At 44.2% G+C, this 26463-nt stretch overlaps 1 protein-coding gene across 3 annotated transcripts in view; it reads right to left on the bottom strand.

The window, feature by feature from the left end:
* The window catches only part of Zmynd8 (Zinc finger MYND-type containing 8), a 596751-nt gene that overhangs the window by 169629 nt on the left and 400659 nt on the right, over positions 1-26463 (bottom strand). For all 3 annotated transcript variants that reach the window (XM_068388417.1, XM_068388414.1, XM_068388416.1), the window contains exon 11: positions 11805-11960. In XM_068388417.1, the coding sequence (XP_068244518.1) occupies positions 11805-11960 (156 nt within the window). The remainder of the gene's footprint in view (positions 1-11804; positions 11961-26463) is intronic.

The following is a 26463-nucleotide window of genomic DNA, read 5'->3' as shown; positions in this document are numbered from 1 at the left end:
GGATTGCTAGCTCAAAGACTTGACTCAGAAGGTGATATTCTTATTTTCACTAGCCTTGGGAGCCAGAGTTAGCGAAATACTGGCCCTCTCGAGGGATGATGGCCACATTCAGTTCACAGACAATGGAGAACTGAACCTCTTTCCGGACTCGACGTTTCTCGCCAAGAACGAGCTGCCCACTAAAAGGTGGGGTCCCTGGAGAATCTGCCCTCTGAAGGAAGAAGCATCCCTCTGCCCAGTGGAATGCCTAAAGGTCTATCTTCGTAGAACTTCAGACTCTCTTTTCAGGGGAGAGACTTCCGGTTCAACGTTATCCTTAAAACAGATTAGGGCGAAATCACCTACTGTACTTCATTCGCAGAGCGGATCCAGACAGTACACCCGCAGGTCATGATCCGAGGAAGGTTGCCTCGTCTCTGAATTTCTTCCAAACGATGTCGTTTGAAAGTCTTCGGGCTTATACTGGATGGAAGTCCTCAAGGGTCTTCTTCATGCACTACGCGAAGCAATTACAAGAAATTAAATTTCATTTGGTGGTGGCGGGCAGTGTGATAAAACCCGCTGCTTGATTACTGCGAAGAACAGTGCACTATTAGGGACTCATATTGAAGGGTGTACACGATAGACTCGTAAGACATATCGTGTTGAATTTTGTGTTGAAGTGATAACACTATAGACTGTTCTCCCTACACAGGTGACATTAAGCATAATAAACTGCCACAAGTGCCAGGTATTCTTATATGCACAGTGTTTCTAGTAACAACAGATTGTATAGCGAAACTTCATATTTCCCTTGAGTGGCTAATGTTTTCCCTTTCAGGCAAACCCTTTTTATCCTGTTATTACTATTTATGCTTGTCTGCTGAATTATTCAGCCTACATTGTAATTGTTTACAACCATGATTTCTATTTTGTAATAAACAATAGAACGAATATTTGCGTCTCTTTCTCCCCAAATATTTCTTTAAATGTATAAGTCAGAGCATTCTTGACTCTTTTGATATTTAAGTCAATACCAGAACTAAGATTCATGGTGTTCCAGGCAAACAGGTAAGATCTTGTTGTACTAGACTGTTCATTTTACTGTTTAAGGTGTTCCTACACATATATAAACCTGTCCGTCTCTTCACGACAGACCCGGGAGGTACAGTAATCTGCCCAAACCAAATCCCATCCTAGTACAGACTATGCTTTACGTATATGTTGACACTGATATACAAACTGTTTGCTAGATTGTTCCCTGAACTCACAATCCTCGGGTTTTTTCCTCGAGTCTACCCAGACTCTTCCCTGTAGGGGGCAGGAAGCACTGACATATTTCATGATCAGCTGATTGATGTATAACGGTAACATCAAGTGTCTCTAGGTCTAAAGACCGAAGAGGAAAGATTTAGCTCGAGATGAACGGCACTATTGGAAATCCACAGATACATTAATGCTCTGGTACACTTCCATCACGACGACATGGCCTGAGCCCAAAAAATGGATTTTGAGCGTAGCAAAAAATCTATTTTTGGGTGAGGTAGCCATGTCGTCCTGATGGACCCACCCTGTTTTGGGACAAAAGGATAATGAATCCCTCCCTATAGTACTGTATCTGCAACACCTACAAAGCTACAAAGAATGACGGTGGCGCCTCGCGGTGGCGGTCAGGCTCACTATTTGCAGAGCAGTAGTGACTCGTTGAGAGCGATGTCTCTGGAATGACTCACCTTATTCTTGCCTCTCTTTCCCCTCATAGTGAAAGCTCTATTGGGGGTGTAGATAGCCATGAGACGTGTCAAGAATACGTCCTCTGATATTACGCGATATCCTTTCGTAAAATTTTAAGGGATATTCGCTCCAGGAGTTAGAATTCTGGATACCTTTGGTAAATTCTCTGGGATATATCACTGTAGTCAGATATACCTAGGAAGCTACTTATGAAGGAACTTCCATCACGACGACATGGCCTGAGCCCAAAAAAATTTTTTTGGGCTCAGGCCATGTCGTCCTGATGGAAGGTTCCTATAAGTAGCTTCCTAGGGTATATTTGACTACAGTGATATTCCCAGAGAATTTACCTTTAGGTCTCCAGAATTCTAACTCCTGGCACGAATATCCTTAAAATTTCTCCTTAGGATATCGCATAAATCAGGGATGTATATCTTGATACGACACATAGCAATCTTCACCCCGAATAGCATTTTCGCTTCGAGGGGGAAAATGGCAAATTTTTAAGGGGAGCCGATATCAAGGTTACCCTTTCTCCCTTACTACTTTGAGTATCCAGATGGCGCTGTACGTCGCCGCCATGTTCATTCCTATAAGTGTAGCGCTACAGCTCGGTGATTTTCCTGGTTCTCTTTCGTTACACTTTGGTTGTTTTTGCGGATATCATGCAATCTCCAGCCTCTTCTGCCTCTGGAAAGTTGAGTATTTGATCTTTACATTGTATAAATTTTAGCTCCTGCCTCACAGTGAAATTAGGTTATTTTAAACACAAGACTTACCTGGTAGTTGTGTATATAGCTTATGTCCCTGACGTCATGACAGAAAAATTAAAAAAACTCGCGCTAATCGCCGATTGGATAGCCAGGTGTACGACCTGTGCACCCCTAGCGAGGTATCTAGAAACCATCCCATGGATATCCATATTTTCCCTGTCACCTCAGCAATAACATCGATGGAATTCTTACTCGCAGTAATCTGTATATTTACAGTTATTTTGGTGATGTACAATTTACTTTTAGCCTTCGCTGATTGGGTACTGTTTTTACTGAGTGTTAGTGTTTTAAAATCGTGTGTAGACTTTACACAGGTAGGTTGGAAGTTTTTTCCTCCTACTGTAAACTAACGTAAACACTCTTTGAAAAATGATGGCGAACATCGTTTCCGCCAAATCTATGACTTCACACTCGTGTGACGTAAGCTATTGCGTCACAATCGTGTGATGTAGCTACATAGTACTACGTACAGTGGTACCTCTACATACGAATTTAATCCGTTCCAGAACCAACTTCGTAACCAAGATTGGGCTGGAAGGTCTTCTTGACTGAGGAAAGGCTTTGCAACCCTCCTCAGCCTTGCTATCCTGTCGTCTGATGGAAAGGCTTTGTGGAGATTGGTGTCTAATATCATGCCTAGATATACCAGTCGTTGTGTTGGGAGCAGAGAGGACTTCTCGAGATTTACCATGATCCCTAGATCTTGGCAAATTCCCAGAAGCCTGTCTCGTGTCGAAGAAGGGTTGACTCCGAGTCTGCCAGGATCAGCCAGTCGTCCAGATAACGGAGGAGACGGATAACGTTCCTGTGCGCCCACGAAGATATCAGTGTGTGAACACTCTGGTGAACACCTGAGGTGCTGTGGAGAGACCGAAACACAGCACCTTGAACTGGTAGATCTTGTTGTCTAGGCTGAATCTTAGGTACTTCCTGGAAGACGGATGGATTGGGATCTGGAAGTACGCATCCTTCAGATCCAGTGTGCACATGAAGTCTTGCGGACTCACTGCAAGTCTGACCGTGTCTGCTGTCTCCATGCTGAACGAAGTTTGCTCGACAAACTTGTTCAGGGCTGAGAGGTCGATGACGGGTCTCCAGCCTCCAGACGCCTTCTTTACAAGAAAGAGTTGACTGAAGAAGTCTGGGGAGCTGTCTACGACCTCCTGGAGAGCATCATTCTTGAGCATGGTCTCGACTTCTACCCGAAGGGCTAGCCCCTTTGCCGATCCCATGGCATAGGAGCTCAACGACACTGGATTCGCTGTCAGGGGAGGTTGAGATGATATGAACGGGACACGATATCCTTGTCCGATCACAGAGACCGTCCAGGAATCAGCCCCGTGTTGCTGCCACCTGAGCACGCAACTTTGCAGGCATCCCCCCACAGGTGGACACGCAGGGGGATTGCCACTCCTAGCGTTTGCGGCCTCGGCAGCTCCTTCTAGGATTTCTGCCTCCCCTGGAGGACTTTCCGCCCTTCTTATCTTAGACAGGAAAGAGCCGCAGTTTAGACACCTAGGTCTTAGCTGCCGGAGCCTGCTTCGGTGTTATGCGAGGCTGCTGTTGTTGTTGAGGAGCTGGAGGTTTGTAGGGCCGAGATGTAAGGGCCTTCTGGAGGAGCGAATCATGACTCGTCTTCCTCCACCTCTCAGCTGTCCGTTCTACATCCTTGGACTAAAACAGGTTTCCTCCAAGGATGGAGGAATGTCTGAGCTTGCTGACATCCATAGTGGGGACCTTCGGGTGGAACCTCTCAGTCACCGCATTACGACGCTTAAGAATCGAGTTAGCCCATAGGTTAGTGACCCGGTGAGCTAAAAACTTGATGGAGCGCGTGCCCGAGAGGAGGAAGGTCTCGAGGGCCTTCCTATTGCTTCTCCTTGGACAAGTCCTCAGAGTGCAAAAGGATGCCCAGAGACCCTAGCCAGACATCCAGCCACGAAGTGGCCTGCATGGCACACTTCGCGACTTTCTCTTGGCTCAGGATCTCCGACGCTGAGAATGTCACCTGCCGGGCATTGAGTTTCTCTAAAGAGAGACCCCTGGTGAGCTCTTCCACGGAGTGGTGGAGGGGAAGAGCTAAACAAGACTCCTCCATGATCTCGAAGTACCTCCTCTGCTGAACGCAAGGAGGTGGGAGGAGCTTGTTCCCGGCAGAAGAACGGCTGGAGGAGGCGAGGTCGGAAAGCTGGCCCTCGACCTTGTCCCTGGCACTCTTCACCCCCTGGGACCAGGGCAGGGCTGCACTGGTCTTGGGGGCTTCTGAATACCGTAAACCTGGTCCAGGACCGTATCCTTGCCTTCGCGAGGGGCGGTCTCGGGGTCCTCAAAACTATTTAGTTGCCTCATTAGATTAAGGACCTGCCAGAAGGCGTGCTCTGACTCGCGCTGCTTTCCTCCTTGTGGACTGGCAGCTAAGTCTCCAGTCCCCATTGGCTCTTCATGGGGGGACACGCGGACGTTCTCCCGGGGAAAGGTTGGCTCTGGACGAAACCTCGACGATGACTTGGGTATCGTCTTTGAGTCCTTGGGCTCCCTCCTGGGAGGGATAAAGGACTCCAGCAAAGGTCTGGAAGGTCCCTCCTACGCGAAACGTTTCTCTTCCTTGAGGTGGGGTTCCTCCCATTGGTGCCATGGGAGAGTGCCTCACCTCACTGGATTCTCCCGAGGACGGGAAAGGTTCGTCCAGAGGAGAAGGAGAAAACGCCTGCAAAGGGGAAGGGGCCTTCCCGACGGACCTCTTGGGAGCCAGCTTAACCCTGGGAGAAGTTACCGCGAAATCAACTCCTTTCCTTCTCTTCAGCGGGGGCGAGGGAGCCTTTGGTTTTAGTCCCAGATCAGCAAGGGCTGGCTTCATAGCCTGCACAACCGCTTTCATCAGGGAAGCAAACCAAGACTGGCGGCTGACTGACGCAGTGTCAGCGATTCCCGCTGGAGGGAAGGGGATCGGCTGATCCTTAGGAGTGGAAGCTACAGGGCCTGCCTGAAAAGAAGAAAGGGAAGAAGAATGTTGCCTGGACCTCTCCGATGAATCTTCCTGCTCCTGGACGCGTGCTTGGCGTTTCCGAGAGGGCGATCGCGAGGACGATCTGGAAGCACGTGGCCCCGGTAGCTCGCAAGGTTGGGCGCGCTGCGAAACCCGGCGGGAATCGCGTTGGGGGTCGCGCTGGCGCTCGCGCGATGGCAGAATCACTGGGTCGCGCGCGAGAGACCGTTGGCGCGCGGAGATGAGGGCGCGGGCGCGCGTGGGCGTGCTGGCGAGTTGGCTTTCCTCCTTGTGGACTGGCAGCTAAGTCTCCAGTCCCCATTGGCTCTTCATGGGGGGACACGCGGACGTTCTCCCGGGGGAAAGGTTGGCTCTGGACGAAACCTCGACGATGACTTGGGTATCGTCTTTGAGTCCTTGGGCTCTCTCCTGGGAGGGATAAAGGACTCCAGCAAAGGTCTGGAAGGTCCCTCCTACGCGAAACGTTTCTCTTCCTTGAGGTGGGGATCCTCCCATTGGTGCCATGGGAGAGTGCCTCACCTCACTGGATTCTCCCGAGGACGGGAAAGGTTCGTCCAGAGGAGAAGGAGAAAACGCCTGCAAAGGGGAAGGGGCCTTCCCGACGGACCTCTTGGGAGCCAGCTTAACCCTGGGAGAAGTTACCGCGAAATCCACTCCTCTCCTTCTCTTCAGCGGGGGCGAGGGAGCCTTTGGTTTTAGTCCCAGATCAGCGAGGGCTGGCTTCATAGCCTGCACAACCGCTTTCATCATGGAAGCAAACCAAGGCTGGTGGCTGACTGACGCAGTGTCAGCGATTCCCGCTGGAGGGAAGGGGATCGCCTGATCCTTAGGAGTGGAAGCTACAGGGCCTGCCTGAAAAGAAGAAAGGGAAGAAGAATGTTGCCTGGACCTCTCCGATGAATCTTCCTGCTCCTGGACGCGTGCTTGGCGTTTCCGAGATGGCGATTGCGAGGACGATCTGGAAGCACGCGACCCCGGTAACTCGCAAGGTTGGGCGCGCTGCGGAACCCGGCGGGAATTGCGTTGGGGGTCGCGCTGGCGCTCGCGCGATGGCAGAATCGCTGGGTCGCGCGCGAGAGACCGTTGGCGCGCGGAGATGAGGGCGCGGGCGTGCTGGCGAGTTGGCTTTCCTCCTTGTGGACTGGCAGCTAAGTCTCCAGTCCCCATTGGCTCTTCATGGGGGGACACGCGGACGTTCTCCCGGGGAAAGGTTGGCTCTGGACGAAACCTCGACGATGACTTGGGTATCGTCTTTGAGTCCTTGGGCTCCCTCCTGGGAGGGATAAAGGACTCCAGCAAAGGTCTGGAAGGTCCCTCCTACACGAAACGTTTCTCTTCCTTGAGGTGGGGTTCCTCCCATTGGTGCCATGGGAGAGTGCCTCACCTCACTGGATTCTCCCGAGGACGGGAAAGGTTCGTCCAGAGGAGAAGGAGAAAACGCCTGCAAAGGGGAAGGGGCCTTCCCGACGGACCTCTTGGGAGCCAGCTTAACCCTGGGAGAAGTTACCGCGAAATCCACTCCTCTCCTTCTCTTCAGCGGGGGCGAGGGAGCCTTTGGTTTTAGTCCTAGATCAGCAAGGGCTGGCTTCATAGCCTGCACAACCGCTTTCATCAGGGAAGCAAACCAAGGCTGGCGGCTGACTGACGCAGTGTCAGCGATTCCCGCTGGAGGGAAGGGGATCGGCTGATCCTTAGGAGTGGAAGCTACAGGGCCTACCTGAAAAGAAAAAAGGGAAGAAGAATGTTGCCTGGACCTCTCCGATGAATCTTCCTGCTCCTGGACGCGTGCTTGGCGTTTCCGAGATGGCGATCGCGAGGACGATCTGGAAGCACGTGGCCCCGGTAGCTCGCAAGGTTGGGCGCGCTGCGAAACCCGGCGGGAATCGCGCTGGCGCTCGCGCGATGGCAGAATCGCTGGGTCGCGCGCGGGAGACCGTTGGCGCGCGGAGATGAGGGCGCGGGCGCGTGGGCGTCCTGGCGAGTTGGCGCCTGGACGCGCTGGCGAGGGGGCGCGTGGGCGCGCAGGCGAAGGTGCGTGTGAATGCACAGGTGAGGGTGCCTGGGTGATTGCTGGCGATCAGGAGAACGATGGCGCGTAGGCGAACGGTGGAGCGTTGGCGAGTGATGGTGCGTTGGCGACCGATGACGCATGCGAGTAGGCGACCGACTACGCACAGGCGAGTTAGCGCGTGGGGAAGTCGAAGACCTGTGGCGATCAGACACGTGGGCGTGTTGGTGAGCGTTCGCGCACAGGCGAAGGATCGCGCGGGCGCGTAGGAGAACGCTGGTGCGTAGGAGATCGCTGACGCGTAGGATGGCGCGCAGTGGCGCGGAGAGAAGTTGCCAACTGGGGCACAGGGCCAGGGGGCGCTGAAGAGCTCGAGGGCGAAGTCTCGTGGGCGGGCTCAGGAGTTGACTCGTGGGCGCGCATGCACTTTAGAAGTGCGCCCAAGAGGAAACGCACGGTGGTGCGTAGGCGGCGGTCGACGCGCAGGGGAACGCAGGCAAGGCAAAGGAACAATGTCCTTGCCTGCGCCCAGATCCGAAGATCGTCGGCGCGTGGGCGAACGTTGGCGCGAAGGGCGCGCATCAGGAACTGGGCGCGCAGTAGTGCGCTGACGAGCAGGAGGTTGACGGCGCTCAGGAGACTGTTGACGTGCAGCAGGGACCGAAGGGCGCGGGCGCACAGCAGTGACCGAAGGGCGCGTGCGCGCAGGCGAGCGGTGGCGAGCAGGAGAGCGCTGACGAGCAAGAGAGCGCTGGCGATCAGGGGCGCGTTTGCGATCAGGAGAGCGCTGGCGAGAAGAGTCTGATGACTCATCCGCAGGAGAGCGCTTGCGCGCAGGAGGGCACTGGCGAGCAGGAGAGCGCTGGCGAGCAGGAGAGCGCTGGCGAGGAGAGTCAGGTGACTCTTCAGCGGAAGAGCGCTGGAGCGCAGGAAAGCACTGGCGAGCAGGAGAGCGCTGGCGAGCAGGAGCGCGCTGACGAGCAGGAGGGCGCTGCCGATCAGAAGAGCGGTGGCGCTTGCGCGCTACTGAAGGGCGCACAGGTGAAACCTGGCGCGGAAGAGACTTACCCACATTGTGGATAAGCCCTTCTGCCCCGAAGGGACCGTTGCTTGCGTTAGCAAGGAAGATTTGGCAGGCACAGGAGATCGCGAACGATCTGCGGAGAGGTCCAGTGATGTTACTGCCACGGTCTGCTCCCGACGAGAAATTCCTTTCCAGGGGACGAAGAGGATGAAGACCCGAAGAGAAGGCGCCTCTTAACTCCCTTGTAAGGAGAAGGAAGGCCTCGGCGACGAAGAGGAGGGCGAGCGTTACGGCGAAGACGACCACGAGGCAGGGTATCACCGTCGTCGGTCCTCTGAAGAGGAGTCTCTGTTAGTGCACTCCCCCGAGGGGAGCAACACTCGCAGAAGAGACTGTTGGACCCAGCTTCCCCCTCGAAGGATGTTCGGAGGGGGAACCTGAGCCTTCAGCAACATCCGCAACAGTAGCAGCTGGGGTTTGACCCGACCCGTCGGATGCTTCTGCCACAACAACGTCGACAATAGCCAGAGGGTCTACCTCTGGTATTACCGGCGACTGTTGGACAGCTGCCCCCAACTGGATCAGATCAAACAGGGCTTCCTTGGAGGGCGAGCCCTTAAGGCCCAAGGAAGCCCAAAGCTGGAAAAGATCATTGTTAGATACAGTCTGGTCATAATCCACAAAATCAATAATAATCAATGATCAATAAGGGGGAGGGGGAACTGCCTCGCTATGGGAGGCAACACCCTCTCCCGAACCCCAAGATTGGGAAACAAAAGAAGGACCTACGCTACCACTCGGCGGCCTCTCACGAGAGACCGAACGAGTGGGAGCTTCGGAGGAGGTTCGGGCAACGGAAGAAGAGTCCTTGGAGCCTTCCTTCCCCAGGGCAGTCCCTGAGGAAGAACGGTCTCGCTTAGAACACTTCTTACGCCGCCGGGCAAACTTCTCCCACTGGGAGGTAGGCCACTCCCGACATTCCATACAAAAATTATCACTTTCACACCGTTGACCTGGACACTGCGGGCAAAGGGTGTGAGGGTCTGTATCAACCGCCGACATGAATGTTCCACAGGGGCGGTCGGGAAGTCCAGGGCATTTCCGCATAATGGGAAGAAAAGGTAGAGGCCAACTTCAAACACACAACTGAAAGAAAAAGGAAAACAGATTAAGGCTGTCAAATATGCGAGGACGAGACAGACACGTCTGTACATCGTCCGAGCCAAAAGTGAAGTGAGGCAGCTCACCGGTGTGTGTGTGTGTTGGGGGGGCGGGGGGTAGTTTAACCCTCGTTAAAATCTAATGGCTCGTCATTTCAGCTACGCCGAAAGTAAAACCTATGTAAATAGCGTGGTTTGTATTTCGGTTGCGGAACAATTAGGATTTTACAAGCTATCTTAGCAGTAATTCCTAGTTAGCGAGTATGGCATAGTACATTTTCATATTTAGGGTGTACAGTATTATAAAACGTTCAAGTTATTATTAATTACCTGCACGTCGGTAATCCCAATTTTATGATATATCCTTATGTATTCTATAAACCTTGCATATAAGAAACCATTAAAGCAGTCATAGTTTCCACCACAACTGTGTTTAGTGTTTGGTGTTTCAAGTGTTGTTTACATAGAAGCAGTGTTGCCAAATGTTCTTAATCAAATTTTGGTAAAGGAATAATATTCCAGTAATATTTCTCAAATTCCTCATTTAGCCTGCACATTTTCACCCAAAATCAACTATTGATAAAAAGAGTCGAGAAATTTCTCTAGGTGGAATAATTTTGCTAATGAATGTACAGTATGACTCTAGGTCTGGTCACTTTTCTGCTAACTTGGAAACAATGCACTAAACTAACAAGATGGCTTTTTCAAGGTCTTATTCAGAAACTGTCTGTTTTATATCATTTTCGAATTCATGCAACAAAGTTATTATCAAAATATTGCATCATCACAAAATATGAGAAAATAGATAAATATTACATAAACAACTAATTTGTCAGAGCATCATCTATATGTTTGCTTGTAGAAGGGAGTTGGAGATTCATCATCAGCTGATTATCAAAACAAACAAATTACTTGCTATTGTACTTCATTAAACAAAGTGCAATATAGAAACAAATTTATTTATTAGATATGAATGATAATTTTAGGTTACCATTTTATATCTGGTGAGTGACAATACTTGTATGGCATTATTTGGGTGTTGCAGTGTTGTTAAACTCCCCTACACAACTTTTTCTTATTGTTAAGACACAGGATGATTTTTTTTTTTTTTTGGGGGGGAGGGCATTTTTCAGGAAAAATGTGCGTCTTATGACACGGGAAATACAGTAGTTACTAGAACATAATGCAATAATAAATGCATACAGTACTGTATGTACTGTATGTATACAATACATACAGTACATATACAAAAATATACAGTACCATATGTACTGTACAATTATAGTTACTCCTACTATAGAAAGATACTGTTTCTATTGTGTAATTAACCCGTTTTCTTCATATTTTTAATGGGAGACAATTTTATTCTCAGCCTGTCAGGCAAATCTCTCTTCTTATCATTTAACATTTTTCGCAATGTGAGTCATAAAAATCTTCGCCTCTCGTTTCGCAGCGTGAAAATTTCGTAAGCAGATACCTTTGTGAAGAGAGGTATGACTGTACTCTCCTACAAAGTCCTTTCTGCCTACAGTGGTGGGCGTGTCAGCTATGACAGTTGGCTTCACCGTTTCCCAAAAGCATTGTCTACCAGCGTCACCTCCACCTATTTAACGTCCTTGCGACGGGATGATACTTGCCCCCAGACTATTAAAGCATCTACAATTGCCGAGTCCGCAGCGTTTATACCTAGTTTAGTATTTTTGGCAACTTTGGCTATTCTACTAGTTAATCCTAAAACCTATGTCGTTGATGTAAATCAGAAATAGCAATGGGGCTAGGATGGATCCTTGAGATATTCCACTTAAAACAGCTGCCCACTCTGAAGCTTCATGGAGTTTTGATTACAACTCTTTGTTTTCTGTTTGGCAGCCAATCTTCAATCCATACAGCTGACTTACCAATGATACCCAGTGCTTTAATTTTAAACTTAATTTTTTTATGAGGGACTTTGTCAAAAGCCATTTGAAATTCTAGGTATATGATGTTTTTTTGCCCTACTTCATCATATACTGTATACTAATACTAAAAAATGAGAGAGAGAGAGAGAGAGAGAGAGAGAGAGAGAGAGAGAGAGAGAGAGAGAGAGAGAGAGAGAGAGAGAGAGAGAGATTTTTCTTACCTGTGCTGCTACTAAGCTTTGAACAGGTGTAGAAACTCTTGAAGACTGAGCACTGGCTTCTCCATTGACAGAATCTGAACCTCCTTCTCCGGCACCTCCACCTCCGCTATCACTATTCTGACCGCAAACAGACATATGTTGGGGCCAATGAGATTGCTGAAAATAAAAGAAATATGTGGGCTTAATTTAAACCACACAGAATTTTAATAATTAAATTTGTTATTTCTAGTCTCCCCTGACATTTAGATAGCTTCTTCCTTGGAGCTTGGCTTGTATCGACATTTACTCCAAAACTTTATTCTTTCTTTCAATAGGATTAGGACTCTAGTACAGTATTGAGACAACCTACCAGTTAATAGCAATAAGCACAGTGTTGATATGACATACAGTACCTACTTTTGTATTTCAGTCTCAAAGTCAAAACTAACCTCATATCCTCTTGACATCCCTAGTCAGTAGGGAGGAGGGTGGGTATTATATGATCACAGGAAAAGTATAGAAATAAGTTTAATTATAAAAATTCTGGTTATTTCTATGAACCTCCCATACTGTTCCTATTGCTGACTCCCACACTCTCATGTAAGTGGGCCAGTGAAGGAAAGCGAGGATATTTAAAGAAATAAAATAATCAACATATTTAACACCGTAAAAAGTTCCTAGTCTAGTACGTATCTTGATAACTTAATAAAATAAATATCTTCAAAATAAAATTTGTTAAACTTGATTCTCAAGATTGTCACTAAATACCATATCACTGCCTGTCATTTCAATAATTTATTCTACCTTGCCTAATAGCAGTTCAGCTGTTACTCCCTCAGTAAACTGCTGATTTATACCGTAAATGTATAAAAATGTAAATCTATACTGCTGACTCTTCTTAATGTTGTGGGTTTCTGAGAGCAGAAAAGTCTGGTATTTTTCTTATTCTAATTATATTTCATTAAATAAACCTTGACTATTCTAGCTATAACCAAGATGTCCGCGGGAGACGCAAGAATACCAAAATCTCCGTGAACCAGTAGATTAGTAGAACCCTGGGTTGAATCTAATTTTGACAGCAGTGTAGCCAACAGGGGGAATCCTGACGAATACCTCTTCGGAAAGATAAAAGTCTCATTTGAAGAACCCTGCATTAGAGCTGTTTCCTCTTTGGAATCTAAGTTGGGTTGATCTGAACCAAAATCTATTACCTGGAGAGAGGTCTGATCCTCAACAACCCAATTTCCAAAACCCTTAACAACTATATTTTGAATTAAAGGACAGACAAAATTCCCAGGGTCCCTGCTGGATAATTACTCAGTGGATCCAACCATCTAAGCAAATACTTTCACCCAAATTGAAAGGAAAAAAAGGCCTTACCTCTTAAGCCCCCCCACAAGTTAATCCTGATTCCAAGTTGCATGTATTCACTATGAACAATTACAACAATGACAAGGTCGGTAGGGTTATTACATGCGACTCACACACATTTGATTTTACGAGGCTCTTAGAGAAGTAACGGACTCTCTATCATGTTCTGTGCACCATCAGAACATTACAGTCTGGTGCACAAGAAACAATAAAAAAAAAAATTGAGGAATTAGGCTAGGGTTTGAAACTAGGCAGGTATGTTACAATCCTTGTCTTTGGCCAAAAACACACTAGCTTTCTTAGCAATAATTGACATTACTGACGGGTGTATGCATATGGCATGAAGTAAAGTGACTGGCACTGGTACCCCGATGGCAGACCAGAGAAACATATGCCTGATACTAATAAAAAAACCAGCAAGCATTGAAATTAACAGAGGAACACTTAGGATCTTTTTCCAAAGTGTCATCCCATTAAACTCGTGCAAAATCCCTAAATCCTAAGTACTTTGCAAGTGAGCTTAAAATGATTAAATTATAGGAATTTTACATTAGTTGGACAAGTGAAAAGTATCCCAATGGGGGGTAGCTTGCTACTGCTCCCGCTCAAACACCAGTGATTTAGCTCACTTTGCTTGGAAGCAGGACTTCAAGGGTAAAAGGGCTAGCGGGTAAGTTTGTATAAATAGCTAAAGGTTTGTTTCGTTAGGAAAAATACAAATAATCTTCGAATTTGTCATTTTTTACGTAACTGGAATACAAACCTACGCTATTTATTAGGGGTGACTCACCCACTAGGAGGGTGGACGTCTCTGCCAAACTGGCTTTTGGCTTTACCCAGGGGTTCCTTATTTTCAATGGGTTTGTACCGAAAATAAGGAGTCCCTGTACCTAGCTAAACCTTGCTACACAAGGTCCACGGCCTATGCAAGCTGTGTGTTGAGATGTTTAGAAGTGTGGCCGTCCAGGTAAAAGTTATTTCTAGTCTTTGTAGGAAAACTGTTGTATTTAAGACAGGGTATGGGGACACAACAGTATTAGCTTAATACTAGGAACACAAGGAAGCATTGTTTACCTGCAGTGGTTTGGGGTCAGCTTATGCAGAGAACCCAGGATGCTGCTATCCCCAAGAGAGGGGAGGATGAAGAAAAGAATAAGAGCCAGTCAAACCTTTTCATTCATGCAAACTAAAACCGGGTAAGTGCCTTCAACCTTCTGCTACTTGTCTAACAAAGAACTTGAGGTATTACACCAGCTGTTGTGCAGTCACGTCTTGCTGGTAGTGGGCTGTGAACGTATTCCGACGTTTCCATGCCCCAGGCCTGTAAACCTGCGCCACAGAGAAGTTTGTTTTGAAAGCCAGACGTAGCTACGCCCCTGACATCGTGGGCTCTGGGGCGACGAGAAGGAGGATGGTTCGGATTCAGGGCATGGTCTATGACCTTGCAAATCCAGGCAGAGATGGTGTTCTTCGTGACCCTCATCTTGTTCCTCCCTGTGCTGACTAAAAGTGCAGACACTAGGGACGGGCTGCAGGTACTCTCTAGAGATACAGCCTCAAACTCCTCACTGGGCAGAGTAAGAGATGATCAGGGTCATCAGTTACAGAGCGGAGACTCGAAATCCGGAAGGAGTTGAATCGGGGATGCACTAATCCCGGATTCTGAGTCTTGGCTACAAACTCGGGGACAAAGCCGAACGCTACCTCTCTCTATCCCCTTGAATGGACGATGTCGTATGAGAGACCATGAAGTTCACTAACTTACTTAGCTAAAGCCAAAGCTAGTAGGAACACCATCTTCCAAGTGATGTGGTGATCTGTTGCCTGGCATAATGGTTAATAGAGAGGTCTCTTTAGACTGGAAAACTTGAACCGCATTCCATGGGGGAGGTCTCACTTCAAACTAAAGACAGGTAAGTTCGTAAATCTGCATGAGTAAGGGAAGTTCTAGCGATAAGGAAATATCTATTCTGTTGAGTCTAGGGGTTAGGCTTAAGGTTGAGCGATAGCCGTTAACCACCGAGACTGAAAGGCGTATTTCCTCACGCAAATACAAAAGGAACTCCGCTATTGCTGGAATAATGGCATCGAGAGGAGAGATACCCCTTCCACGACACCAACCGCAAAACACCTTCCACTTTGCCTGGTAGACAGCTGCTGATGATTTCCGTAGGTATCCAGACATCCTAGTTGCAACGTGTTGCGAAAATCCTCTCTGAGTGAGATGCTGGACAGTCTCCAGGCGTGAAGTCGTAGCAAAGCTACAGCTTTGTGGAAGATGTTGGCATGTGGTTGTCTGAGTAGATCGTGTCGTGGAGGGAGTTCTCTTGGAGACTCCATCATGAGTTGCAGAAGGTCCGAAAACCATTCTGCATGATACCATAGACGAGCTATGAGTCATTGAGAGGTTGACCGATGTTCTGGCCTAGTTGAGTACAGTGGAACCTCTACATACGAATGTCCTAACATATGAATTTTCCAACATCTGAAGTAAAATTCGAGCAAATTTCTCTCTCGACACCCGAAGTGATGCTCCAACATACAAAGTAAACAATACGCGTACACGTGGAATTTTCTCGAAAGCGTCAACCGTGGTTTGTTGTTGATACCGCTAGACGGTAGGACATCGGAGGGACGCCAATCGAGCGTCGCCTTGATCAGTCCTCTCATCTCGTGCGCATCGTGTGGTTGTTCTCTACTCGCTCCATTAAAAACAGTGTTTTTTATCTTCCTTTTTCAAGTGTTGTTTTCTGTGTTTCGTAATCATGGGTCCTAAAAAGCTTAGTTTTGGTTCAGGAAGTAATAGTAGTAGTGAGAAAAGGAAGAAGTAAATGCTTTCATTAGAACTAGAGCAAGAAATAAAAGCATGAGCGAGGTGTACGTGTTAGAAATCTGGCCAAACAATATGGCCGGAATATGTCTACGATCTCGACGATCCTAAAACAGAAGGCAGCCATTAAAGCAGTGAAACCTTCGAAGGGGATCACGATTATTTCCAAACGTCGTAGCCCTACCCTTGAAGAGATGGAATGCCTTTTGTTAATATGGATCAAGGACAAGGAGATTGTTGGCGATACGATCACTGAAACGATCATTTGTGAGAAGGCCAGCGCTATCTACAGTGACTTGAAGGCGGAGGGCTCTGGGGGTGACGCGGGGGAGAGTTCAGCCGATCCTACGATGGAGGAATTCAAGGCGTCTCGAGGTTGGTTCGAGAAATTTAGGAAACGGACAGGGATTCATTCAGTTGTTCGGCATGGAGAAGCTTCAAGTTCGGACACCAAGGCTGCTAAAGACTTTGTTAAAAAGTTCGAAAGCATCGTGGCGGAGGAAGGCTACGTAGAGCAGCAGGTGTTCAACTGTGATGAAACCGGTCTATTTTGGAAAAAGATGCCTAGTCGAACGTACATTACCGCCGAAGAGAAGAAAATGCCTGGACATAAGCCAATGAAGGATCGGTTGATTCTTGCGCTTTGTGCCAACGCCAGCGGGGACTGCAAAATTAAGCCTTTATTAGTTTACCATTCCAAAAACCATAGGGCATTTAAAGCACATAGAACTAATAAAGACCTGCTACATGTTCTATGGCATTCTAATTCTAAGGCTTGGGTTACTAGGCATATCTTTGTGGAATGGGTAAACGTAGTTTTCGGCCCTGCTATCAAGAAGTATCTTCAGGAGAAGAATTTGCCTTTGAAGTGCTTGCTTTGTTTGGACAATGCACCCGCTCACCCCCCAAGACTCGAAGATGACATCATCGACAAATACAAATTTATAAAAGTGTTGTATCTTCCACTGAATACCACCCCTATCCTCCAGCCCATGGACCAGCAAGTCATCTCTAATTTTAAGAAGCTCTACACCAAGCACTTATTCAAGCAGTGCTATAATGTCACGCAAAGCACCAACTTAACTTTGTGTGATATTTGGAGGAGCCACTTTAATATCGTGCACTGCTTAAAGACCATAGATCAGGCTTGGGAGGGAGTAATTCGTTGGACCCTGAATTCAGCTTGGAAGAAGCTTTGGCCTGATGCTGTTGCTCCCAGAGATTTCGAAGGTTTTGGCCCCGAGAATGAACCTGTGGTTGCCGCCGAGGAAGACGTCGAAGATATTGAATCCCTTAGCAAGTCCATGGGTCTGGAGGTGGATGAAGATGACATCACCGAACTCGTTGATGAGCATCATGAAGAGCTCACCACCGAGGAACTCAAGGAGCTGCAAGCCATACAGCATGATGAGTTCCAAGCGTAGTTGAGTGAGTCGGAGGAGACCGAGGAGGTAGGCCAAATCTTAGGTAAGGCGGAAATAAGACAGATGTTGGCAAATCATCAACACGTGGTTGATTTCATCGACAAGCATCACCCACAGAAACTTCAGGTTTGCAGTGTAGTTGTGCAGTTCGATGATGTTTGTTTAACTCATTTTAGAAAATTCCTCAAAAGTCGTACTAAGTAACTTTCACTCGATAGTTTCTTTAAAAAATCTCTAAAACGGTCTAGTGATCATGATGGAAAGAAAGTGAAGCAAAGAAAAGGAAGACCGAATTGAGTGAAAAGGATGAAAATTAAAAATAAGAAAAGGAAAAAAAATTTAAAAAAAATATATAAAATTATAAAAATGAAAAAAAAAAAAAAAAAATAAGCTAAGTTAAAGTTCACGTAGTGTAAGTTATCGTACGTTATCGTAGTCATTGTCCCTACCTCCTCGCTGATCTTCCGTCTCCTGCGTAGCAGTCCCTACACCTGCGCTGGCCTGTCGCTAAGGTAAAGTGTTAATAAAAACCTCTTTTTTATTTATTATTTCTTTATTATTAGTCTTTTTTTAGATATTCCTGTAATATTCAATTGTATTGATGTTATATGTAATTATGTGTAGCCATTTATTAAAGTTATTATGGATTTTTAGGCTGAGGAACGAATTAAACAAATTATAGTGTATTCTTATGGGAATATTTGCTCCAACATACGAAGCAGTTTCTGGAACGAATTATGATCGTATGTAGAGGTATCACTGTACCCTCCTTATCCGACAGAACGAGGGAAAGGGGTAAATGTTGATGTTGTACCACCGTTGTTGAAATGCATCTTGCCAGAGAGCATTGGGGTCTGGGACTAGGGAGCAATACAACGGGAGCCTGAAGTTCAGGGTCGTTGCTAATAGATCCACAGTCGGAGAATCCAACAAAATCAGGACTTTGTTGGCTACTCAGGTTATCGGCGAGCACATTCCTCTTGCCCAGAATGAAGCGTGCCGATAGTGGTATTGAGTGAATCTTGGCCTGTCTCTACTGCTAGATGGGATAGAGACTGCGAAAAGGTATCTCCTTGTTTGTTGCCGTAAGTCACTACTATGTCGTGCCAGAAACTGGTGGAACTGTTGAAGGGCCAGAAAGACGGCTTTCATCTCGAGGAGATTTATGTGGAGGTACTCTCATGCTTACTAGAAGCCTGAGGTCATGTGGTGCAGCACATGGGGGCCCCCCTTCCTTTTTTTTTGAAGCGTCTGAGAACAGCATCAAATCTTGGGGAGGATGATAAGGTTAATTCCCTTTCGTAGGTTGTCGTCTGACTCCTACCATTCGAGGTCCGTCTGTTCCGCTGATCCCATGGGGATCAAGATGTCCGGGGAGTCGAAGGCCTGATTTCACTGGTACTCGAGTTGCCACAGGAGAGATCGAATCCTAAGGCGACCGTTGGGAACTAGATCGGCCAGAGATGAAAGGTGTCCGAGAAGACGTAACCACGTCTGAGCTAGAATTTCTTCCCGTCTGAGAAATGGCCTTGCGACCTTTCTCAGCCTTATCTTTTCATCTGACGGGAAGGCTTTACGGAGATTGGTGTCCACTATCATGCCCAAGTATACAAGTCTCTGCGTAGGAAGCAGGGCAGACTTCTCAAGGTTTACCATGATCTCCAGATCTTGGCAAAGCCTCAGAAGTTTGTCTCTGTGCTGTAATGTGACATTGAGGTTCGGAGGGCTATTCATGATAATGGGGACAACATTTCCTTATAATGGAGTACTTATAACGTACATGATAGGTACCACGTGATCACCAGGTACCAATGTCAATGATATGGACATCTTGAAAAAGATTGCAAGTCTAAGAATGATGATAAAGTCTGCAGGAAATGTTCAGGAAAACATTCCACCAAGGAGTGTTATTCGCAAGTGTCAAAGTGTATTAACTGCACAAAGTTAAACAAACCAAGTGACCACATAATAAATTTTAAGAAATGCAAAGCTCAAGACTTGGAATTGAAAAGACCTGCAGAAGATACTGATCATGATACTAAGGATGTCATAAAATGTAGCTATGTAAATATACAATCTGTAGGTAATAAGACTAACCAGATTCGAGAATTGATAAATGAGAAATATTTGGACATATTAGCATTATCTGAAACATGGTTAAGTAACTTGGACAAGGCAAAGATCACTGAAATGACCCCCCCCCCCCAACCCACACTTTCTTTCACATACCGAGAGAGAAGGTAGGTCTTTGGGGGTGTCGGACTATTCATAAAAGTTACTTAAATCTCAAAATGTTGAAAAGATCTAGTGTAACAAGCTTTGAATATATAGAAATAAACTTTACGCAAAAAAAAAAAAAAAAAATATCCTTTGTAACAGACTAAAAACCTCCGAGAACAAACACTAATATCTTTTTTGAAGAATTCGGTGCTCCCATTGAGGTGATTATCATGGAGAAAAACGAATTAGTTATCAGTGGAGACTTCAAATTTTTGCCAAAATAACAGATAACTTTGGAGCTAAGAAATCTGCAGTCTTCACAAAAAAGAAAGGAAAAATACCATTTGGGTCTACACCTCCATAAGCATCAAGGTCCATCAACAGAGCTTTAATTTCCCGAGATCGAAAAGCTAAACTATTTAGTTTAGCCTAAGGAAAACAGGAATGAGGAAGTTCAAGTTTTTCATTACTCTGTTTACTGTCAAAAAACAACAGCCAAAAGGGTTGACTTTTCCTTTGGACAGTGAGTGACTGAGCCCTCTGGTTTAAGTAAAGGAGGAACTGTTGCATCTACACCAAAGAGGGCAGATTTAAGGGTAGACCACCATTTATGTTCCTGAGTTGTACCAGAAAGGGTTTCTTTTATGGCTAAATTGCATTCCTTTTCAGTTGATGCATTAACTCTCTGAGCAAAAGCTCTAAATTGAGTATAGTTATTCTAGGTCAAATCTGATCTGTTACCCTTCCAAAGATGATAGGCCTTCTGCTTCTCCAAGGATGCACGTCTACAATCATCATTGCCACGGTTTGTCCTTCACTCGGTACCTTAGCATACGAGAAGGGATACGCCTATCAATTATGTTGACTAGATTCTCATTCAAAGGGACAACAGGATCAACACAACTATATAATTGTGACTAATTCAAGCACAAAAGATCATGCAAAATCCCATTCCAGTCTGCTTGAGATTTCATATAAATTTTACAAGAGTATGATACAACAGGGACAGGCTGCTCAGTCTTCACTACTAATGAAATCAAGGCATGATCAGGTGTCCCGACTGGAGAACCAACCTTACATGTTACACCGCCAGGAGAGTCAGTGAATAAGAGGTCCAAGCAATTACCAGACCTGTGAGTAGCTTCACTTATGATTTGCTCACAGCCTGATGCAGAGGCAAAGTCTAAAGCTCTTAAGCCATGGCAATCGGTAGGAGAGATAGAACTTAACCACTCCTTATGGTGAGCATTGAAATCACCAACAAAGACAAAAGAAACCTTTCTGTCATCATCTTGTATCTTACAGCACTTGCTATGCTCATGAACAGATTTAATAAAATTTACATATTTCAGAGGAATTCCATAACAACATAGGACTCAACACAAAACTGGCCGGTATACATTATCAAATTAATGTGAAGGATTTTGTACTGTAAATGTAGGCTACGTGTGCAACGAGTCAAGTCATCCAAACGAAAACAGAAAACACTTACAGTATAGTTAAGCTTTACAGTAGTGATAGTACAATACATATATTACAGTAATATACAGTACAGTATCAGCGAGTGTTATACGGTATTAGTGGATAGGAACAACAGTGCTTTGTTATCATACTATAAGTGTATGATGGCTACTGTATATAATTATAGTTCCAGTCAGTTTTGTCACGTGGCCAAATGGTGAGTGGCAGTAACTGTATTAAAATAATAAATAGAACGGGGTTATTGACAGATATTAATCTGTACCTTCAACAGTTTTGAATTCACTAAGTTAATTTGCTTACATTAAAAACTAGGAGCACGATTATTCAAAACCTTGATTATAAATACACATCGCTGAAGTGTTGGAAACACAGTTAATCAAAGTAAATGTTAGGTAGTAGGTTGGCCAGGGGATCAGCCACCAGTTGACATACTACCGCTAAGAGTTATGGGGTCCTTTGACTGGCCAGACAGTACTACATTGGATCCTTCTCTCTTGTTATGGCCTTTTTTCCCTTTGCCTACACATACACTGAATAGTCTGGCCTATTCTTTACATATTCTCCTCTGTCCTCATATACCTTACAATACTGAGATTACCAAACAAATCTTATTCGCTCAAGGGGTTAACTACTGCACTGCAATTGTTCAGTGGCCATTTTCCTCTTGGTAAGGGTAGAATAGACTCTTTGGCTATGGTGAGCAGCTCTTCTAAGAGAAGCACACTCCTAAATCAAACCATTGTTCTCTAGTCTTGGGTACTGCCATAACCTCAGTACCATAGTCTTTCCACAGTCTTGGGTTAGAGTTCTCTTGCTTGAGGGTAAACTTGGGCACATTATTCTATCTTATTACTCTTCCTTGTTTATATAGTTTATATAGGAAATATTTACTTCAATGTCATTGCTGTTCTTAAAATATTTTATTATTGCTTGTTTCCTTTCCTCACTGGGCTATTTTACCTATTGGACCCCTTGGGCTCAGAGCATCATGCTTTTCTAGCTAGGGTTGTAGCTTAGTAAGTAAAAATAATAATTATAATAATAATTACTGGCAAGTACTCATATCAATAACATAGTAGAATTACATTTCATCAACTAGGACGGCAACGGAGAGGACATGAAATAGTAAAGAATTGCATTATAAAAGTTGAACATTATACTGTGATAGAAACAAAATAAAAAAAAAATATTAAGCAGTACTTAGTGTGTTAATTATCTGAGCGTAGGCAATGGGAAGTGACTTGTTAGGTTAGGTTAGAAGTTATCCAACCCCAGGACACCAAAGATACGCGAATTCGCGCCTGTCTCTGTTACCTGACCCTCGTTTAGAGTGGGGCCTGACCGTACTGTACTAGGCATAAATGGAAAATACCATAATTACCCTATGAGTATGAAGGAAATATTTTACGTCTGACAACTTTTTGATTCTCTCGAAGGCATACAGTACAGCTTCTAACATGTATCTTTATTTTGACTGAAGCGCTGTTAGTATCATTACATCATGAAGTTGAACGTTTTTTTTGTTAATGGCATTCAAAAATACAATGAGCTTCATGCTTCCTTCTTGACCATTAGAGAAAATAAAAGTGTCAACTGAAATACAGTATTTCATTTAAAATTAAAACAACTATTACAGAGCCAAGGCGCTAACAGCTTTTTGGTTATTTCAGCTGAAAAATGGCCTACGATTGCACAGAGGCATTAGTTCTCTACGAGTTTTTGAGGTTTTGTATGTACAAATTGAACAAATCCTTTGATATCTTAGCAATCTCTGTTTATTTTAGCAATGTCTCCCAAAAAATTTAAAAAGTGTGTACACATTAGACTAATCCTTTAATATATTAGCAATCTCTGAATATTTTACCAATGTCTCCCAAATAAAGTTAAAAAGTGATCCTAAAGGGGTATGCAATTACAATGAAAGATAAATTGGACATGATAACCAGATATGAAAGGGGTAACAAGGTGATAAATGTTATCAGCCTCTAACAATGGTATCCAGCATTATTCATGATAAAGACCACATTCTCCAATACGTGAACGAGAAAGCTCCATAATCAAACGCTCTACTATTAACTAGAAGAGAGGCATAATCTATATCAAACGGAGTGCTTATTATCCATTTCCATAGAACAGCAGCTATATATTAATGAATTTCAACAAACCAAATGTTTATTTGAGAGAAGGCAAAGTTTTTGCTTAAAGGCTTGTGTAAAAACTTCATTTGTCATGCGTCAAAGATGGTTTCATCGGTTCAATTAGCCCTTCAGTTTACACAATATTAAAATACAAGGAGAAGCTGCTGCTGCCAAGGAACTTCCGGAAATTTAAAAAACATTATCAATAACCATTAGATTTCCCCAACTCTTCTTCAATGTTGACAAAACTGGATTATTCTGAAAGGGAATCCCCAATCATCCATTTATTTCTAAGAAAGAGAATACTTGTTTTTGGAGAATGGTTTCATATCCATTTTATATAAGCAGTAAAGGAGTATTGTAGGGGATAAAACTTCCTATCAATGTTATGTTGATCCTAAACAATCCCCTCAGACCTCGCACACATTCAAAAGACATGAATCCGAATGTGAACATCGTTTTCTTGCCACCCAAAACCACCTCTCTTATACAACCTATGGACAAAGGCATCATACAGTACTGATATTCAAGTGCTACAATTTACAGTTTACTTTACACCAGGTAGTTGATGTTTCTTCAGGAGGACAGGATAAATATTCCATTTTGGAAGGCATAAAATATTAATCAGTGTTAATCATTTGCACTTCTTGGCCCAAAGTGACTTAAATGTGTGATGAATGGCATTTGTAAAAACTGCCTCCCTAATTTTTGCATGATTTTAAAGGCTTTGAAGAGCCAGTCAAGAACATCTCGAAGAACTTTTAACAGTTGATGAAGGCTCGCAAGCAACAACTAACAAACAAAGAATTCTTGGTCAAGAAATTTAAAGCTCAAAGTGAAGCTGAGGGGTTTTACCATTTATCCTAGTTTTTGTCAATTATTGAGCTCAGGATCAAAACTAAAAATGGTACTAATGGATCAGTTTCTAGTTAGAATAAAAAAAAAAATACTACCGAGTCATCACCTGATCATGGCGGTGAAGAACTGATGCCACCAACGTAGGTTTTGACAAAAAACACTCGTGTAACAACATTAAAGTTTCATCTTTGCTATGTCAGCTTCCTTCTCTAACACACAATTCTTCCTTTCTAACTACACCTTCTATGTCTAGTAAGAGGGAGAAGTCAACTTCAAGGTAAAGTGACCATATTAATGTGTTGATATTAAAGTTTATACAGTCTAGTATTATTATTCGCTATAGGTTACAGACAGAGGTGCGATAGGCAAATTTTCTGGCATAAATACTACACTAGGGTGGGCTAACTACTAATCTGAAAAGTCACTGCCCTTTGCCATGAGCGGGGACCCGAGCTGATGATTAATACAGTGAATACTGCCTAGTATTGTTTTAATTTCGTTTCTACAACAGTTTATAATCATATATACAGCGTACAGTACATTTGCACACATGTACACTATATACTGGACACAGTAAGGTTACAGTACAGTAATGTGCTAAGGTAAAGTTTACCAGTCGTCATCATCCGCTTACTGTTTTATCATTTCTATACTTGGGGAGCAAACCGCTAAAAGAATAAGTAATTATTTGCTAGGGACTTGATACATTTATATGATGATGGTTTAAATGTTGTAAAACAAAAGTTGTTCCTATCTAGAAATATTGTACTGTAACCTAATACTCACTGATACTGAACTATATAGTACTGTAATATATGAACAGTAATATTACTACAGTAGAGCTTAACTGTACTTACTGTAAGTGTTCTGTGTTTTCGTTCAAGACTTGTAGCCTACGCCACTACTCTAAAAGCATGACGCAACTTCTTTATAAAAATTCTAATCGTTTTAGAATTATTTCATAATTTATTTCAAATTTCTGTAGTTTTCATTTTTTATCTAATTTTTCCTCTTAATATGGAATGACCTTTTTGTTCTAATTACTTGGTCTCCTCTCTCAATTTAATATTTCACAGTAAATTTAAATCTTTATATATCTGGCCCAATTTATCTATTTAAGATTAAATAGCTCACTTCGAGACCAAAGTGGCAGTTATAGTTGTTTATTGCTAAGAACGATTACAGCCTTGTTTTTCTTTACCGTGGAGGTAAGGTGGAAGAAAACGAGGGGCAGTGTGTCTACGTGATGGACACAGTCAACACACCTATTGGAGACTCGTCCTAAATTAGTACCTGGCAAAAGAAGACTGTGCTGTAACAAGTAGCTTGGGAGTATGTTTGCACTGTTATTTACTTAAAGTTCGTAAATGCTACCCTCTTCGGCCTAATCACTTACGGCCGGATATTGTCCAGTATATATCCTTTAGGACGTCTTTATTTTCCAATAATTTTTACGTCACGGAAGAAGATTCAAGAATTTGGAGGAATCCTGCTGCTACTACTTCTTGTTCCTGCTGACCTGAATCACTTGAGACATAATTATGGCTTGAAGCGAGTTACTGTACTGTTAAAAAATGCCCCACTTTTTAACTGAATGTCACAAGCTTGTATAATCAGTTGATTGATTATTTCGAACCCCTTAAATTTGATTACCATCTTATATATAAAGATATGTTTCCTGTTTATTTCTCTTTGTGTAGGTTAGCAATTTTTTCAAGAGTTGGTTTTACGGGGCACATTTTCACTAAAGAACCTGGTTCACCAGTTGGCTAAGGATATGTTTTAATTGAAAAGAAAAATAGATAAAGCCTAGTTTTGTCTTTGTCTTTTTATTTTGGTTCATTTATGAAATTATTAAAACAATAAACAATTTCTTGAAATGGCATGCTCAGCGGGATTCAAATGATTAGTGATTCATGGCCAAGCTGGTAAAGTAGTCAATGGTAATTGGTTTCCCCCTATTTTTGATAGCAATTCTTCGATGTCTGTGTATATAGTCGGATTTTTAGGACATTTGTACTTTCGCGACTTAAGCATGAAAGCTGATCTTAACACTACAGTTACCCATTTAATTTTGTTTCTTCTATAAGCCCAGTGCTACAGTTATAGATGTTTCTCTGGAGGATAATTCTGTCAGTTTCTGTCTTTGATGGAAACCGGATATTCTGTTTATTATTTTGACCGGTAATGACATAAGTTAAGGCTGGGATATAAAAGCTACGTTTGATAAATATAAAGCTTTTTGTTTATTGCTTAAGGAAGTTTTGCCCAATTTAATTCTAATTTGCTCCATAATCAAACCACGATTTGCACTCTGTAACCATAAATACTAGACCCCTTCCCCTAGTTAGTATAAG

The sequence above is a fragment of the Palaemon carinicauda genome, chromosome 15 (genome assembly GCF_036898095.1).
Source record: "Palaemon carinicauda isolate YSFRI2023 chromosome 15, ASM3689809v2, whole genome shotgun sequence".
Taxonomy (NCBI): Eukaryota; Metazoa; Arthropoda; class Malacostraca; order Decapoda; family Palaemonidae; genus Palaemon; species Palaemon carinicauda.
This window is presented reverse-complemented; position numbering and strand designations above follow the sequence as displayed.